We start from the raw sequence: 19,501 nt of genomic DNA, 5'->3' as shown, positions 1-19,501 counted from the left end.
TGTCAGTAACGGCTTACTTTGTAACAAACTACGTAATGTGTAATTTAGGTGATGTGTAATATTTTGTGATGTATTCAGATGACCCGAAGCAATGTCTGTCCATAGAAAGTTTTCCCTAGGGGGATAGGACATCAAATAAAGTTGATCTTATCTTAAAACAGTTTTTCCTTATTCAAGTACGTTTGCATTACAAGCATGTGGTTTTTGCATTTTTATGATATTTCGGATGTGAATCTGTTATTTTTGTTGAGCTTTGTCTAGACAAGTAGCCTTACTTATACAGTATGTGGAGCGATTTGCTCATGAGATGTCTGCTTGTTCTATTTCTGAGCTCAGTATAAGGGGTAGAAAGCATGACTGTAACATAACCCACCTCTCGTCCTGGCCCGAGCCTGAGGCTCGCCCCCTAGTGCAGGGTTAGAGGTGTGAAATAACGTTGTAACTATTGCTCCATTAATAACATGTTGATTGCATGTTTCTAGATGGGTATAACAGAGATCTCAACTACAGAGGGGCCTTATAAGCCAATGAAACATGGTAGCTTCCTGAGAGACACCACAGAAAGACAGGAGTTTGTGATGAAAGTTCGGGAGGGATGGCAACAGCCAAGTTCAATCAGACAGGCTGTCAGTATTTTAGCATTCACTCCTGACTCCTCTCCTGAAACACTGTGAATACTGCACGTGATCCCCCTCTCTCCCTCGCATCCCTCCTCCACCCCGTCTCCACCTGTGCAGCTGTCCCCTGGTCACTCCTCCTCCTCAGCCAAGTTGGTTCGGCCAGATTTTCACACCATGATCCTTTCAGTACGCTTAATTCTTGGTCTTGTTTTTTTTCTCCCCAGAAAACTGACTGTTCGCCCCACCTCTGCACTAAGTGGCCTCCTGATAAAGTCAGGTTCCCTTGTGCCTTGTGTTTACAAGTAATACTTCAGACCGGTCGGCCTCGCCTCGGGGTGTCTGGGCGTTTGATATTATACAGTTGCAATGCTGAGGCCTGTGATTGTGATGCTTTAAGGCTACAGGAGTCTCTCTGGAAATCCTGAGTGATTTCCGGCGTTCAGGCAGAAATACAATACCACCCTCCCACAGTGCCAGTCCTACAGTGTCCAGTCTGCAGAATCTCCTTGAGATGTGGTCTCTCCGATAAGCGATCCCGCCAGCGAGAGACTAGCTAAAGCAGGATGTTCTGTATGTTTCAGTTAATTATACTGTAAATGCACAGATGTTGAGCTCATCATCCTTTTAATTAAAATATATTTTGTCATCTATGCTAACTGTAGCTAAGATCAAACTATCAAGGTTACAAATAAATAATTATAAATTAAATATATGCATTATATTGCTAACGCTGATGCAAGAGGCAAGTCATAGGAACTGAACACAGAATGGATAGGAGTCACAGTGAATGAGAGAGGAATGAACTAAATTATTTAAAAGGATTAAAACACTGAAAAACAGGAGACACAATAAGAGATAGTAGATCACAGGAAATACCTCAGTAACAAACATACAAACACACAGGACAGGAGACACAGCGAGAGAGAGGAGATCACAGAGAATCCCTCAGTTTTAAGTAGACACAACCGGACAGGAGACAGAGTGAGAAAGAGTAAATGAAATACAGTGGGATTGATAGGAGATGGGTTGTAAAGAGATTGGACACACAGAGATGGAAAGAAAGACGGTGTCGGTTGAACTCGCTGACTGAGTTATTTGACGTTGCTATTTCTTTGGCAGATTAATTACTTCCAAGCACACGAGGTCTGGAATTTCGCTGGCGTGGAAGAATTGTTCCAGGTTGGTCTCCTCCCATTCCTGCAGGTCAGTGCCCCTTCAGTCAGACTCTGTGTTCAGGGAGACACACAGAGAAGTCTCACACTGTGAAAAATGCTCCAGAGCATTTGTCCACCTTTTGGAATTCTTCTCCTATAGTGAACAGTGAAATAAAACCAAGAATGGGAGACTTCTTTACACAAAGGGTGGGGTGTGTATAGAACAAGCTGCCCAGCTATGTTGTTGAAGCTGATACCCTGGCTTCTCTCCAGACACAGCTGGGTGAGCTCCTCCAGTCAGGACAGGAGGCTCTACTGTACACAGAGAGGGGAACAAAGCTGATACCCTGGCTTCTCTCCAGACACAGCTGAATTAAATCATGGGATCAATTAATCACTAACTACCAGACAGTGTTGAAAAAACTAAAAACCTTCTCTTGTTTTTAACCTTTCTTCAGTTTTTAGAAAACCTGTATGCAGAAAAAAAATATTTCATTTTTTACTGCTTCAACGGTCAGATCTCTGGGTATTTAAATCTGACTAGAATGTGTATTGTACAAAATCTCTTTTTCACTATCAGTGTTGTTGTTTTTAGTGTCATTTTCATTACTTCTGCAGGTTTTATACTGTGGTTAACAGTTTAAAAAGTCCTCACTTTGTGCTGCTCTCGGTTTGTTGATGGTGGCATACTCAACATCACTGTTTGGTTGTGTGATATCTGTAAAGAACAGGATACAGGTCAACACTTACATTAACTTATACTATACAGGTCATCACTTATACAGATGCAGCCATTCAAAGTGCGCGGTACAGACACGTACCGGAGGTAATTGGCTACGGCGTCGTGCATCGTGACGCGTGATGACGCAAAATACCGCGGTACGTGATTGGTTGACCGACAGGGGCACTCGTGGTCTGTTGGTCTGTCGTAGAAAGACTTACTGTAAACGTCTTTACTGTGCCCGTTGTAGATATTGAATTTTACCACTGAAGGGAAATCTTAGTAGCTGAGCATAAAAAGAATAGGAGCATACTGTAACGCGTGTGAAAGCCATAAACGATATTAATTTTGGAACATAAACATACAGTATATAGCTGGTCTTGGTACTTTAAAGAAAAAAATACACACCAGTATTCCATTTCTCCCTAAACATTGTAAGCTTCGAAGTCTTTAACGTGATACCAGAGTCAACAAGCATACTTTTAGAATTTGATTAAAAGGGAATATAATATGGAATCGCGTATCTCAAGAATTTAATAACGGTATGATTACATCCGTGTGCTGCGACAGGGCTGTGTAGGGCTGTTTCGCCTGCCTGTTCATGTGAGCTGTCTTGTAGCCTTCTGGTCTAGGTGGGTGACTACCAACTGGCAGGTTGTGTGTTCAAATCCAGCTGGTGCTGGACTTTTCATTTTTATTTATTTATTTTTTAATCGCGTAACATAAACATATTACCGTATGCAAACTGTACTGTATACAGTATGTATATGTATATTTAATGTCTTAACTGTGCCCGTTTAATTGAATTTAAAAAAATTATTTAACACGAACATTAAGCTGTTTACATCTTCCGCCTGAGAACAGTCACCCGTTGCTACCCAACGCAGAATGGTGATTGGCTGACACCATCTGACACCCCTCTGATTGGAGAAAAAAGATGTGCTGGTTTGCTATACATACTGTACCAGGAAGAGGATTTCTTTCTATTCAAAACATGTATTTTAAAAGTTTAAGAAGTAAAAACCTTACAGCGTACACAGATTTCTAAACTGATCAGGATCGTTATCTTTGTCTTATGCATAATAATGTTCACCGCTCTGTCCAGCAAATTAATAATAAACTTTATTTTATATAGCGTTTTAAACGAATAAGTAATTAGATTGCTCATAAACCTAATCACTTGCTTTTTCTTTTTATTTAGGCTCAGATTTCAACTATAGATCGTATTATTAATAACCATAAGAACAACCAACCAACAAAAACAACCATATAAACATAATACCAACCAAAAACATAGATAACAACCACAATACAAAATCAAATATATCAAACCATTTTACTCTCGCAAAGTCCTCCAATTATCATAATCCCGCCCCTTATGCAAAACCAAACCTTCCTCCCATCCCAGTTTATCATGTTTATCATAAACAAAATCCACCTCAATTTTCAACATAAAGCATTACACAAAATCAATACCTCAACACTCCATACTCAACAACGATAATTCACAAACAGCCAGAACATGTAACTACACATTCCCAAACAAACCTAATTTCCATAGCCCCGCCCCTTATGCAAAACCAACATCCCTCCCCTGTTCTCTCTCTCCCCTGGCGGTTGTAATTGTTTTTATTTTCAAATAAATTTTAGCAAAGTCATGTATTTTAAAAATCTTAAGATTTTTATATTTTTGTCTTTATTTAGTGGTTTCATTAGTGACAAAGGCTAAACTTTCTTGGAAAAATGTCTTTTATGTAAACCATGTTTGCTATTAATTAATTCAGGGCTAAAATATGTTCATTGTCTTCTAATGAAAGAAGGGTTCCTTTCGCCGTAGTCGGGAGCCTAGCCTTTAACTAGTAAGTACTGTACTTACTGGGTTTTTGAGGGGGGGGAGGTGTCTTTCGCTGGAAATCTCGCCTCCTACTTTGAAAATACCCGTGAAACCGGTTCAATTCGTCACAGCCAGCACTCCTGCAGAGAGGGGGGTTGTGCTTGCAGTGTATACAGTACACGCGTTCTGCTCTTCGTTAATGTCTAAGCCGGAACATATCATTATATCTCATTTTGTATTTCTTAAAAAAAATTGTTTTCCCAGCCAAACAGTATTGTTTTTAACCTGTAAAGCGCTTTGAGGAGCCACCTTTAAAGGCGCCATATACAATAAAGTTCATTATTATTACTATTGTAAATTTGCTGGACAGAGAGATGAACATTATTACACAGAAGACAAAGATAGCGATTTACGTTGCATTGTGTATCGTGCTGCTTTAATACAGTTTTAAATAATTGAAAGTCTAAACAGTATCAGCTTTATTTATGGGTTTTAAATAAAGGTGATTTAAACGCGATTTAAATCAATATAAATGTTTATATTGTAACGCATAGGTGACTATTCATTGTTATTAAAATGACTTAAATTCGATCATGTTGTGATATTTAGAAATATACATTTGTTTGGTGCGAGTGAAGTTTTATTTAATCTCTGAGCCATACTGATTCTTCTGGAAGCCAGTTTCCGCCAGGGAGTAAAAAAAAAACACACTATGGTATTCTCTCCAATGTAGTGCAGTTAAAAACATACCTCTGATGCTGCTCCTAAATGAATATCGTTTATGACCATCAGAAGCTTTATGCTCCTTTTCTCCAGTGGATTGAACAGGGAGAGGCATTTCATGATGTACTTTTCACTGATGAAACAACAGTGGCTCTGGAACAGTTTTCAACCATGTCGTTTTATAAAAAGGGGAGATATGTACACGTTACTGAAGCTAAAAGTTTAGCCTTTGTCACTAATGTAACCACTAAATAAAGACATATAGAAATCCCTACGTTACAGACTGTATATGGCTGGTATTGGTAGTTTAAAGAAAAAATACACACCAGTATTCCACTTTCTCCCTAAACATTTTAAGCATCAGAGTCTTACATGTGGTTATTTATTGCATAATTTAATTTTGAAAGCCACTGAGACATCAGGTACTACTGTTGTATTTATGAAAAAGAAACAAAACAAAAAACATACTAACAACTGTGCCATCCTACTCCTTAGTTAATACATTTTTTTATTCATAAACAGTTAACATTGTTAGCAAAATATTTTGAATTATATTTAACCCTATTTTTTCTTTAGTTTTGTATTTAACTTATTATATAATAGTCAGACTTAATGTATATTTGAACAATGAAAATATATTTTTACAAGATTTTACATTAAGCACTTAAAATTAATATGGTTAATAATAGTAAACTGTAACATGCTGTAACAAGATCGGTTAAACTGTGAAGAAAATGCTTTCAGAGAAAATGTTTCAGGTGTGAAGAACATAGATCTCCAATGCAATTTCAACCAAACCTGTTCCCACACACCCTGCCCCCACTACCATTAGAATATACACAAACACTTTAGCGTTTCATTCTGAGCAGAAGACCCTTACACCTGAAGAGTGCTGGCTGTGACGAATTAAACCGGTTTTACAGGTTTCAATCACAGACCATGTGACATGGGACTCAGTAAACTAACAGCACCACTGGATTTGATAATACCTAACCAAAATCCGCAATATGGAAACAGAACCTGTGTGATTGTTGATAGATGATGTACTCGTAACATTTTTTCAAGACGAACTACAACATTTAAAAAATGACTTGTATGTACTTGATATCTCTAATCAATCCACGGGTCCCAGCACAAAACGAAAGTAAAACGCATACCGTTTCGCGCTTCTTATTAGTTGCTCAAAAGTAATTTGACCGTATGAAATGCATAATATAAACCTAGAAACATATACGTGAGCAGTACTTAAGCACTGTAGTATCGGTGTTAAGACATACCTCTCAAATACTGTAAATCAAGTTAAAAATATCTCAAGACCGATTCTGGTCGTAATGAAACCATGTTTCGAGTATGTTTTCTTTTTCATCTTGAAATAACTCATTTCTAAATACCTTTTTCACTGTTAACATCTTGCAGCAACTCTGCGACAAAATATACACTCTGACAGTTCATCCTGCTAGCAACATTAAATAAAACAAATCTTAAGATTTCTATATTTATGTCTTTATTTAGTGGTTTCATTAGTGACAAAGGCTAAACTTTCTTGGAAAAATGTATTTTATGTGTTGCAGAAAAAACTGACTTGCTTTAACAAAATATGTTTACAAATCCTTTCACCTGGCATTTTCGTAGTTAGAAACTATGGAACGCTCTGTTAAAAGCAAGGGAGTTTTTATGTCCGTTGCAGTTCTTTTGCAACATGAATATAATTATATCGTTATTAATTTCTTGAGATACGCGATTCCATATTATATTCCCTTTTAATCAAATTCTAAAAGTATGCTTGTTGACTCCAGTATCACGTTAGTTAAAGACTTCGAAGCTTACAATGTTTAGGGAGAAATGGAATACTGGTGTGTATTTTTTTCTTTAAAGTACCGAGACCAGCCATATACTGTATGTTTATGTTAAGATTTCCCTTCAGTGGTAAAATTAGATATGAATATTCAATACTTAAACGGGCACAGTTAAGACATTAAATATACATATACATATTGTATACAGTACAGTTTGCATACGGTAATATGTTTATGTTACGCGATTAAAAAATAAATAAATAAAACTTGAAGGTCCAGCACCAGCTGGATTCAAACACACAACCTGCCAGTTGGTAGTCATACACCTAGACCAGTAGGCTACAAGACAGCTCACATGAGCAGGCAGGCGAAACAGCCCTACACAGCTCTGCCGCAGTACACGGATATAATCATACCGTTATTAAATTCTTGAGATACGCGATTCCATATTATATTCCCTTTTAATCAAATTCTAAACGTATGCTTGTTGACTCCGGTTTCACGTTAGTTAAAGACTTCGAAGCTTACAATGTTTAGGGAGAAATGGAATACCGGTGTGTATTTTTCCTTGTGATATTTTAAGCTCTAGTTGAATGATAGGTGTCGCATTTTAAATCATTTTCGTAGTTAGAAATTATGAAACGCCCTGTTAAAAGCAAGGAAGTTTTTATGCCCGTTGAAGTAAAACAAAATGCCTGACAAAGTATGGCTTGGACAGATTCCAAGTGCTTGTACAAATGTGCTAAAGAAATTATACTTTGAGTATACAGCTTGTCCAAAGTCATCCATTATTAATACTATTAGTAATATCTTCAGTAAAGGCTTTGATGCATAAATATTTCTGATAAAGGTAGGTTGTGTACTTTTGTCCAACTGAGCAATCTTGCTTTCATAAAATATACCAACATTTTAATGACTGATGATTAACATGCTGTAATACACAGTTCAAAATTAAAGGCTCAAATGCTGTACATGAGAGGTTAAGCTCCCCCTGGCGGTTTTACAAGGCGACGCCGGATAGTTAGTCACGAGACACACGTGAACCGCGTGATACCCCGGTGGGCGTGTCGTGGTATGCCGCGAAATACCTCACCCATTTTGAATGGCTGCATCTGTACTAACACTTAAACAACACTTACATTAACTGTACAGAACGACAGGACTCACTGTTCACACTTGTATTGACACTGTACATGACAACAGAACTCACTGTTCACACTCGTATCGACGCTGTACACGACAACAGGACTCACTGTTCACACTCGTATTGACAACGTACTGAACAACAGGACTCACTTTTCACACTCGTATTGACGCTGTACACAACAACAGGACTCACTCTTATTACACTTGTTCACACTTATTAAAACTGGACAGAGCAACAAGAAGTTATGTTTTAAAATTTCTGCTAGTTTTATAGGTATAAGTAAAAGGTCCTCACTTTGTGCAGCTTGGGATTTGTTGACTGTGGAGTATTCAACAGCAGTATCTGTCTGTGTTAATTCTGCAAAGAATAAAACACATGTTCTCACCCATTAACACTGTGCAGAGCAACAGTGATCTCGGTGCATTAACACTGTACAGAACAGGACTCACTGTTCACAGTCATATTGACACTGTACAGAACAACAGGACTCATTGTTTACACTCGTATTGACACTGTACTGAACAACAGGACTCACTATTCACACTCGTATTGACACTGTTCTCACTCATATTGACACTGTACTGAACAGGACTCACTGTTCACCCTCGTATTGACACTGTACTGAACAACAGGACTCACTGTTCACACTCGTATAGACACTGTACAGAACAATAGGACTCACTTTTCACACTCGTATTGACGCTGTACACAACAACAGGACAGATGTGATCTATCCACCCTCCCAGATGTGATGTCGGGCCTTTGCAGAACCTACCTCACGTCACCAGTTCCACCCCTCCAGCATTACTGTTCCCCACTTCTCCAGCTGGGCAGACTGGAGCCACAACAGGAGGTTACAACAGCAGCGTCTGCATCGGGGGCCTCGAACCCACGACCCGAACTGCACGCGGTCACAGCACGCCACCGAGGCCTACCAGCAGGCAGCTGCTCCTTGGGTTCGGAAGGCACTAGACTAGGAACGGGTCCAAGCCACCAGGGGGAGCTTACTGCACTCTCTCGGGTCAACTGAGAGCTCCCTGCTGTCAAGTCACAGGAGGAACTGGTGCAGTCTGACCAAGAGACACTGGGAAATTTCCTGAGGGGCCCCTCCAGGGGCCTTCTGTCATAATCTCAAACAGAATCTCAGTGGAGCCCCGCCTCAACCTGTCTGACTGTCCGAACCTGTGGCTCCTCCTCCTGCTGAGCAGGATCACTGCTGTGACAGCTCATCATCACTGGAGTAAAACTGACCCGTCTCTGGATGGTCTTATCCCAGCTCCCCTTCCCTCTCTCGATGTCTCCTGTGTCTGTAGGTGTTCCACAGGGAAACCAGTTCGACATTAAGTGCTCATCCTCTCACTACACTGTTTCCTGGTTGGTACCACCAAGGGAACACAGTGTTTCAATGGTTGGAAGGAAAAGGCACAATTTTTTAAAAAACCCGCAGAGCCACTTTATACTTCTGATGACGATAGAAGGGACATATTTACAAGTACTGTTATAAAAGGTCTCGGATCTCACCGTTACCGGCTGGGAGTGGAGTTTGCGCCAGGCAGTAATCGGAATCCGTTTTCTCCAGGCGTTCTGAAAAAACTCAAAACACATGATGAGAGACCGCAGTTTTAAAATTAGTTGAATGCAGATCGTGGACCGCTGGTTTGCTAACTGAACCAAACTTGCTCACGCTGGATCCCTTAAAACCCACAAACCCACAAACTCAGGACAGTCAGGACAGTGAAGGAGTCCTCATGGAGGAGATCAGATACAGTGAGAGAAGAGCCTAAGTCAGACAGAGACAGGATCAGAGACACAGTGGAGAATCAGGACAGTGAAGGAGTCCTCATGGAGGAGATCAGATACACTGAGAGAAGATCCACAGACAGAGAGAGGATCAGAGACACAGCGGAGAGTCAGGACAGTGAAGGAGTCCTCATGGAGGAGATCAGATACACAGAGAGAAGAGCCACAGTCAGACAGAGACAGGATCAGAGACACAGGGGAGAATCAGGACAGTGAAGGAGGCCTCATGGAGGAGATCAGAGATACTGAGAGAAGATCCACAGTCAGACAGAGACAGGATCAGAGACACAGGGGAGAAACAGGACAGTGAAGGAGTCCTCGTGGAGGAGATCAGATACACAGAGAAGATCCATAGACAGAGACAGGATCAGACACACAGTGGAGAGTTAGGACAGTGATCCCTGTACTCACGGCTTGCTCTAGCTCCTGTGTCCTTGATGACTTCATAGAAAGGCTCTGGCTTTGTCTGACTGTCTGCAGAGAGAGGAGAACGGACAGGGTGGGTATCTGTAAAGGTGTGGCTGGGGGTCCCATAGAACCAGGATTGGGGACCCCTGAATGATGTCATCAGTTAGCACTGGAGATTCAGAGTTCAGCTGGAATGAAGACTTAGAGATGTGGGTGTGTGGGGGGGGGACCCCTGGACCCCTGTTCTAGATGATTGATCTCCAGAGCATGGGCGGGGGAATGGAGAGATGAGTGGATCCTACCTCTGGGTCTCCTTCTCTTTCTGTGACACAGGATCCCCAGCACGAGCACACAGCACATCAGTAGGACTCCTAGTGAAGACTAGATCGCAGCCCAGTTCATTTGCCTCTCCTCTGTAGACACACCAGAGAGCGTGCTGAGATAATTCAGACACGTGCAGAGGAGTGTACACTGGAGGCTGTTTCATGATGCACTAGCAGTGTTCACAGGGTGAACACTCCTGGTGTTCACAGTGCACTCCCAGTATTCCCACTGCACTCCTAGTTTTCACAGGGTGCCCAGAGCACTCCTCATGTTCACAGGGTGCCCAGATCACTCCTGGTGTTCACAGAGTACCCAGAGCACTCCTCGTGTTCACGGGGTGCCCAGAGCACTCCTCGTGTTCACATTGCACACCCAGTGTTCAGAGGATACCCAGTGTTCCCAGTGCAAACCAGGGTACACAGGATACCCAGTGTTTCCAGAGCACACCCAGTGTTCACAGGATACCCAGTGTTTCCAGTGCACACCCAATATTCAGAGGTTACCCAGTGTTCCCAGTGCACACCCAATATTCAGAGGATATCCAGTGTTCCCAGTGCACACCCTTGAAGTGGTATTCCGGCTATACTCACTGGGACTTGGAGGAGCAGAAGACTCTGTAGCAGTGGTGCTGCATGTTGTTGAGTCTGGGAATGAATAAAAGAGGTTGGTTCGGCACAAGCTCCAGACACCAGTGGGCGGAATTGACATTGTCATCCTTTCTGTACCCTTTAACCAATGTGCAAACAACGTATCTTTTATTCCTCATTTATATAGAGGCTAGGGACCGTTAATAAAATTATATACTTTCTCACCTGCACATCCATTGCAACATGCATAACAGTCTGAAAAAGAAACAGAGTTTGATGAGGCACTGCAAACCCATCCTGGCTAACTCAGCCCCTGCTCACCCTTTAACCAGCATGCAGTCATGTTGAGTAAGTCCTGTTGTTCAGTACAGTGTCAATACGAGTGTGAACAGTGAGTCCTGTTGTTCAGTACTGTGTCAATATGAGTGTGAACAGTGAGTCCTGTTGTTCAGTACTGTGTCAATATGTGTGTGAACAGTGAGTCCTGTTGTTCAGTACAGTGTCAATACGAGTGTGAACAGTGAGTCCTGTTGTTCAGTACTGTGTCAATACGAGTGTGAACAGTGAGTCCTGTTGTTCAGTACAGTGTCAATACGAGTGTGAACAGTGAGTCCTGTTGTTCAGTACAGTGTCAATACGAGTGTGAACAGCGAGTACTGTTGTTCAGTACTGTGTCAATATGAGTGTGAACAGTGAGTCCTGTTGTTCAGTACAGTGTCAATACGAGTGTGAACAGTGAGTCCTGTTGTTCAGTACTGTGTCAATATGAGTGTGAACAGTGTCAATACGAGTGAGAACAGTGAGTCCTGTTGTTCAGTACAGTGTCAGTACGAGTGTGAACAGCGAGTCCTGTTGTTCAGTGCTGTGTCAATACGAGTGTGAACAGCGAGTCCTGTTGTTCAGTACAGTGTCAATACAAGTGTGAACAGCGAGTCCTGTCGTTCTGTACTGTGTCAATACGAGTGTGAACAGCGAGTCCTGTTGTTCAGTACAGTGTCAGTTCGAGCGTGAACAGCGTGACCTGTTGTTCCGTACTGTGTCATTACGAGCATGCAGACAACATATATTTATATTTAATTTATATAGAGGCTGGAGACCCTTAATGTAGTTATATACTTTCTCACCTGAACAATCAGTGCTGCTTTTATTAAAGTCTGAAAAAGAAACAGAGTTTGATGAGACACTGCAAAACCAGCATGGCTACCTCAGCCCCTGCTCACTCTTTAACCAGTGTGTAGCAAAATGGAAATGAGCGAAAGAAGGGAAAGAGAAGAAGCAGGGGAATGGAAAGATGGATCATTACTGTCCGCTGTGTCCCTGATCCAGTTGGTCCAGGGGTCTGTGTCTCTGGTCCAGTTAATACAAGGGTCTGTGACTCTGGTCCAGTTAGTCCAGGGGTCTGTGTCCCTGATCCAGTCAGTCCAGGGTTCTGTGTCCCTGGTCTAGTCAGTCCAGGGGTCTGTGTCTCTGGTCCAGTTAATACAGGGGTCTGTGACTCTGGTCCAGTTAGCCCAGGGGTCTGTGTCCCTGATTCAGTTAGTCCAGGGCTCTGTGTCCCTGGTCCAGTCAGTCCAGGGGACTGTGACTCTGGATCAGTTAGTCCAGGGGTCTGTGTCCCTGATTCAGTTAGTCCAGGGCTCTGTGTCCCTGGTCCAGTCTGTCCAGGGGACTGTGACTCTGGTCCAGTCAGTCCAGGGGTCTGTGTGCCTGGTTCAGTTAATACAGGGGTCAGCTGGAACCTATTTTAGGTTTTCAGATGTTCTTTTTTATTTGTGAATGTACCTGTATATTTTTGCAATACATATTTTTTCCTACTGTTTAGAGGGATATATACACTCACACACACACCCCCACAGTTCTGACTGCATATTTAGTGCAGCAGCTTCCTGTTGGGTTTCTGTGGCTTTTTAAAAAGCCGTTTGTCAATTTCCTCTTGGAGTTACAAGAGCCAGATAGATACGATCGACAAGAGCAGAGAAAATAGAAACGGTAAAAAAAGGCTTCCTTGCAATCTTGCAATTGCTGGCAATGTTTTTTGTATGTTCGTGTAAGGAAGAGGTGAATTTTGAGTGTCAGACAAATTAGAAAACGCTCGTGTGGAGAGGAGTGAGGAGCAAGCTGCCCAGTCCATGTTGTTGAAGCCGATACCCTGGCTTTTCTGAAGACACAGCTGGATGAGATCCTCCAGTGAGGACAGGAGGCTCTTCTGCACACAAAGGGTGGTTGGAGTGTGGAACAAGCTGCCCAGCCATGCTTTTGAAGCCAATACCCTGGCTTCTCTCAGCCCAATTGGCCATGAGCTGTCACACAGGCCAGATGGGCCAACTGACACTTCTTTAAACAAAGGGGCGGTGTGGTGGCTCTGTGGCTAAGGATCTGTGCCTGTGGCTGGAAGGTTGCCACAGAATCCCACAGCCGGCAGAGGAATCCTACTCTGTTGGGCCCTCGAGCACAGCCCTCGTTGCCCCCGTCTGTGTGCCTGTGTGTCTCATGGAGAGCAAGCTGGGGTCTGCAAAAAGACAATTTCCTAATGCAAGAAACTTTATATGGCCAATATAGTGATCTTATCTTATGATCTTATCTAAGGGGTGTGGTGCTCCACACTATAACCAGAAAGGCTTATTTTTTCCATCGGTGTTTATCGGAGGACAAAAACAATTAATACAAATGATGTATTTGCAGAAGTAATTAACCAGTTAACATGGGAAGTAGTTTGTTGTAGGTGTGTCTTTGAGTTAACACTGCTAATTCCAAACAAGATAGCGGGTTGCATCTGCTCTACCAGAGTGATTGCTCTTACTGCGTCATATTAACCTGAAGAAAAGCTCCATTTCTCTACTAACGTCGATGCTTTTGATGCTTTTCTTCCAATTGCTGCTGCTTCTACTCCTCATAATCCTTTTCAGTTTTTGAGAACAAGATATTTAGCTTTGAAGCTGGAATTACAGAATATGTTTAGATATAAAACACGTGCAATATGTAGATATTCTGTCTGTGGTGCATCTCTTACAGTAAATTATCTGGTTCCTATCCTAGGTATCTATGTGTATACTGTACGTACATACACAGTGGAAAGTGACAGTACTGGGACAGGGAGATGAAATGAAATGCACTGGTGTTTAAGAGACCAGTAAAGTCATATAGAGATCAGCAGAAAGAAAAAACCCACTGTTTCGGCTGCTGAGCTCTCTGAAAGGTGTGATGCACAGTATGTATAAATTATAGACCTATTTACACATCGTAATTGTGCCAAGATCCATGTATATGAACAAGTACAGGTTTATTCCACGCTGAAAAGAGAAGAAAAACAACATTTCATCATATAAACTTCTTTTTTTCTTCTCTTTTCAGCGTAGAATAAACCTGTACTTGTTCATATACATAGATCTCAGCACACATATGATATGTACGTACATGTATAACCTTTACTTGTTGCTTTGCAGCCTATGCATGCTGACGCAGCTCCCTACGTGATCTGTGTACAGTACATGTACATATCGTATGTCTGTGGAGAACTATGGATATGAACATTTACACTACAGTAATACTTTCATTTCTACGATTTTTGTCCTGCCTCCCAGCAGCTTTGTTTTACACACAGAAATGTAACAAAACAGAACACCCAAATATCTCCAAACATCTGCTGGATGTGTTTGTCGAAATGCACGTACTGTATGTGTGTAGAATGCTCTGGGACTCGGTAGTGTGCTGGGGGCCAGGTTATGGAAGGTGATGGAAAAAGGATGGGAAGACGGAGCTCGCTCACCTGTGGAGTCGCCGGAGCATCCGGTGACTTCCCCCACGCGGTTCAGAGGGAGCAGCAGCAGGAGGAGCAGGGAGATGAAGAGGCAGGCTCGGAGTCCCATGGCGTCTCTGCAGAGCCCAGCTGTGTCACACTCACACAGGCGCGGGTGTGAGCGGCACAGCTATTTGAACCCCCGCTGCTATGCTGGAGGGATGGGGCGGGGGGTGCCATGTCGCTTGGTTTCCTGCAAGTAGTTTCAGAAACTTGTGTCTCCTCCCAGCAAAAATGAGTGAAAAAAAAAACTGAAAATCAAGATTTGGAGACATTTAATTGCTCTGTATTTACACTTTAAGCAGGAACTGACCCATGAATAACCGGCTTACAAACCCCAGGTCGAGTCCAGTTGAGCCTCACTGTATGAACTGTGTTCAGTACTTATATAGATGTGTTGTATTTAAACGAAGCAATGTTTATTGCAACTTTGGAATCAGTCCAGAGAAAAGCAACCGGATACGTTCCAGGGTTGAAGACAGATGACAGGCTAAAGGAACTGAGTCTCTTTAGTCTAAAGGGAGTGTCCCACAATGACAGGCTGCAGGAACTGAGTCTTTTTAGTCTGAAGGGAGTTTCCCACACTGACAGCCTGGAGGGACTGAGTCTCTTAAGTCTAAAGGGAGAGTCCCACACTGACAGGCTGCAGGAACTGAGTCTCTTTAGTCTGAAGGGAGTGTCCCACACTGACAGGCTGCAGGAACTGAGTCTTTTTAGTCTGAAGGGAGTGTCCCACATTGACAGGCTGCATGAACTGAGTCTCTTCAGTCTGAAGGTAGTGTCCCACACTGACAGGCTGCAGGAACTGAGTCTAGTCTGAAGGGAGTATCCCACACTGACAGACTGCAGGAACTGAGTCTCTTTAGTCTGAAGGGAGTGTCCCACTCTGACAGACTGAAGAAACTGAGTCTATTTAGTCTGAAGGGAGTGTCCCACACTGACAGGATACAGGAACTGAGACTCTTTAATCCGAAGGGAGTGTCCCACACTGACAGGCTGCAGGAACTGAGTCTCTTCAGTCTGAAGGGAGTGTCCCACATTGACAGGCTGCAGGAACTGTCTCTTTAGTCTGAAGGGAGTGTCCCTCCCTGACAGACTGAAGGAACTGAGTCTCTTCAGTCTGAAGGGAGTGTCCCACATTGACAGACTGAAGGAACTGAGTCTCATTAGTCTGAAGGTAGTGTCCCACACTGACAGGCTGCAGGAACTGAGTCTCTTTATTCTGAAGGGAATGTCCCACACTGACAGCCTGGAGGAACACAGTCTCTTCAGTCTGAAGGGAGTGTCCCACATTGACAGGCTGCAGGAACTGTCTCTTTAGTCTGAAGGGAGTGTCCCACATTGACAGACTGAAGGAACTGAGTCTCATTAGTCTGAAGGTAGTGTCCCACACTGACAGGCTGCAGGAACTGAGTCTCTTTATTCTGAAGGGAATGTCCCACACTGACAGCCTGGAGGAACACAGTCTCTTCAGTCTGAAGGGAGAGTCCCACACTGACAGGCTGCAGGAACTGAGTCTCTTTGGTCTGAAGGGAATGTCCCACACTGACAGCCTGGAGGGACTGAGTCTCTTAAGTCTGAAGGGAGAGTCCCACACTGACAGGCTGCAGGAACTGAGTCTCTTTATTCTGAAGGGAATGTCCCACACTGACAGCCTGGAGGAACACAGTCTCTTCAGTCTGAAGGGAGAGTCCCACACTGACAGGCTGCAGGAACTGAGTCTCTTTGGTCTGAAGGGAGAGTCCCACACTGACAGGCTGCATGAACTGAGTCTTTTCAGTCTGAAGGGAGTGTCCCACCCTGACAGACTGAAGGTACTGAGTTTCTTTAGTCTGAAGGTAGTGTCCCACACTGACAGCCTGGAGGAACTGAGTCTCTTTGGTCTGAAGGGAATGTCCCACACTGACAGCCTGAAGGAACACAGTCTCCAGTCTGAAGGGAGAGTCCCACACTGACAGGCTGCAGGAACTGAGTCTCTTTAGTCTGAAGGAGACTAAAGACAGGCTGCAATGTCCCACACTGACAGCCTGGAGGAACTGAGTCTCTTTAGTCTGAAGGGAATGTCCCACCCAGACAGCCTGGAGGAACTCAGTCTCTTAAGTCTGAAGGGAGAGTCCCACACTGACAGGCTGCAGGAACTGAGTCTCTTAACCCCCTAGGCTCAACCTAGAGTGATACCAGCTCAAGCACTCTTCAGGATCTTTGATCAGCTTCTAGAACTTTGTCTTTCCAAAATCAAATCGTCTCGCGGGGGAGCCAGAGCCTCTCCTGCATTCAACGGGCACAGGGCGGGGTACACCCTGGAGAGGACACCAGTCCATCACAGGACACACACTGGACAGGACACCAGTCCATTACAGAAGACACACACAGGACACACACAGGACACCAGACTTCCAGTACTGACATCTGCGCCCCCCTTCTGAGGTAAGCATCTTGTAGAAAGAAAGGGAACTGAAATTAAGGCACATGAAGATATAAGTAAATGAGATGTGACTGTTAGATGTGTTCAGGCACATCTGGGTGTCTCCAAGCTTTTTTATGCACTGTAACACAACACATCCAAGCGACCCATAAGATGCCCAGACGTTCTGACAAGTCATTAACCCATGAAAACCCGGAAAAAAATGAGGCAGCGAGTTCTTATTTTCAAACTTTAGTTCAACATCAAATCAAGTCAAGTCAAGTCAAGTCAAGTTCAAGTTTATTGTCATTACACTCATATAAATGGTATATGGTATAACAAAATGCTATTTAGCTAGCTCTCGGACATAAGAAAACAACAACAACAACAACAATACAGTTGTGTAGCAAAAGAAAGGCAGAGACAACAGGCAGTGTGCAAAAAACAACAGACCATGTGCAAAAAAACAACAACAGGCAATGTGCAAAAAACCAACAACAGGCAATGTGCAAAACAGGTAAGGTAACAGGTTGTGTGCAAAAATATCCATCAACAGAATAAAATAAAGGGATAGAAATTATGGGGAGTGAGCTTTTGACATGTATGGTAGAGGTAGATTTTCAATGTGTGTTTGGGTTTTTGGTAAGAAAGAAAGAAAGGAAGAAGGCACTGTGAGGTTCAGATCATAGGTGAGAGTGAGATTGAGAGAGGCTGGGAATTTAACAGTTTGATAGTGCAGGGGTAAAAATTGTCTCTGAGTCTGGTAGTCCGGGACCGAATGCTCCGGTACCATTTTCCAGATGGTAGCAGATCATAAAGTCTGTCGCTGGGATGTGTGGGGTCTTTGATTATGCTTAGAGCTTTCCTCAAGCACCGTCTGTCATAAATGTCCTGGATAGATGGGTAACCCCAGTGATGGACTGGGCAGTTTTCACCACCTGCTGTAGGGCTTTGCGGTAAGCAGCACTGCAGTTGCCATACCACACTGTGATGCAGACTGTCAGTGTGCTTTCTGTAGTGCATCTGTAAAAGTTAGTGAGGATCTGAGGACATATCTTAGCCTTCTTCAACCGTCTTAGGAAGTACAGGCGCTGTTGCGCTTTCTTGATCAGACAGGTGGTGTTGAGAGACCATGTGAGGTCCTCGGTGTATGGACACCAAGGAATTTAAAGTAACTGACATTTCCACTTCAGTCCCGTTGATGTGGATAGGGGCATAGTTTCTCTGGGATGATAGTGTTTAAAGCTGAGCTGAAGTCGATGAATAGTAGTCTTGTGTATGTGTTCTTCTTGTCCAGATGGGATAGGGCCGTGTGTGTGGCAATGGAGATTGCGTCATCTGTGGATCTGTTGGACCGGTAGGCAAACTGGTACGGGTCCACTGTGTTTGGGATGGTGTCCTTAATGTGCTTCATGACCAGCCTCTCGAAGCACTTCATGATGACAGGTGTTAGTGCCACTGGTCGGTAGTCATTAAGACATGTTACTGTGGTTTTCTTTGGTATTGGGATGATGGTGGTTGTCTTGAAGCAGGTGGGGACTACGGCTTGGGCCAGAGACATGTTGAAAATGTCTGTGAATACACCAGCCAGTTGATTGGCGCAGGCTCTGAGGACGCGACTGGGTATGCCGTTGGGTTCTGCAGCCCAGAGAGAGAGAAAAACAAACAAAGGGAGGAAAGATATCCAAAAAATATGTGAACGAAAAAAACACACACACACACACACACACGAAGCAATACGCAGCTAGAGGTTATTATAAATCAGTTTTATATACATCTATTGTTTTTTTTAACATTGATATTTTTCATCTTCATAATACAGTTTAAGTGATATTGCAGTTCCATTTTATAAGCGTTAAAGGAGGGGGTATCAATGAGCCGTTTTGTTTTGTGATTGCGATATCTAGCCAGTTTTACCAACAGATCAAATGTAAACAGTCAACTTCCACATTACATCTTGCACAGTATGACATAATATCAAACGCCTTAAATCTAACATTGGAACTTAAATGCTTAGAGATATAGTTCTGCAAGTCCATCTAAAATAACTTTGTTAATATATGCAGGTGATAAATAAACGTGTCTGAGTATCTTTTCCAGCTTTACTGAATTACATCAACTTGCCCACCGAGGATAAGCGTACCTCCGTTGCCCGAGTAACGTGACGCCTGTGAATGACGTGTAAAG

The 19,501-nt window shown here is 43.0% G+C and overlaps 1 protein-coding gene across 4 annotated transcripts; it reads right to left on the bottom strand.

The window, feature by feature from the left end:
* Positions 1-1,227: 1,227 nt before the first annotated feature.
* On the bottom strand, positions 1,228-15,261 carry LOC148664351 (uncharacterized). 4 transcript variants are annotated; one of them, XM_088631494.1, is made up of 9 exons: positions 14,881-15,261; positions 12,239-12,268; positions 11,340-11,369; positions 11,118-11,171; positions 10,207-10,269; positions 9,517-9,588; positions 8,290-8,352; positions 2,430-2,492; positions 1,228-1,928 (listed from the first exon to the last, which is right to left on the bottom strand). In XM_088631494.1, exons 1-9 carry the CDS (start codon positions 14,978-14,980, stop codon positions 1,876-1,878), a joined length of 528 nt encoding a protein of 175 aa, XP_088487620.1. In that variant the 5' UTR covers positions 14,981-15,261; the 3' UTR covers positions 1,228-1,875. The 4 variants fall into 4 exon arrangements, with proteins under 4 accessions (XP_088487620.1, XP_088487623.1, XP_088487621.1 ...); XM_088631497.1 differs by having other exon boundaries at positions 1,228-1,846; XM_088631495.1 differs by having other exon boundaries at positions 9,517-9,579.
* Between the last annotated feature and the right edge of the window lie 4,240 nt (positions 15,262-19,501).

Source organism: Lepisosteus platostomus, chromosome 5 (assembly GCF_059453375.1).
Source record: "Lepisosteus platostomus isolate fLepPlt1 chromosome 5, fLepPlt1.hap1, whole genome shotgun sequence".
Classification (NCBI taxonomy): domain Eukaryota; kingdom Metazoa; phylum Chordata; class Actinopteri; order Semionotiformes; family Lepisosteidae; genus Lepisosteus; species Lepisosteus platostomus.
Note: the sequence above shows the minus strand (reverse complement) of the source record. Positions and strands in the feature narration are given on the sequence as shown.

Coding starts and splice junctions, on each gene's coding strand:
- LOC148664351 (XM_088631494.1), bottom strand. CDS start 14,980: ATGGGACTCCGAGCCTGCCTCTTCATCTCCCTGCTCCTCCTGCTGCTG. Junction 11,370..12,238: donor AAGCAGCACTGATTGTTCAG/GTGAGAAAGTAT, acceptor TTTCTTTTTCAG/ACTGTTATGCATGTTGCAAT. Junction 10,270..11,117: donor TTCTGCTCCTCCAAGTCCCA/GTGAGTATAGCC, acceptor CTCTCTCTGCAG/ACAGTCAGACAAAGCCAGAG.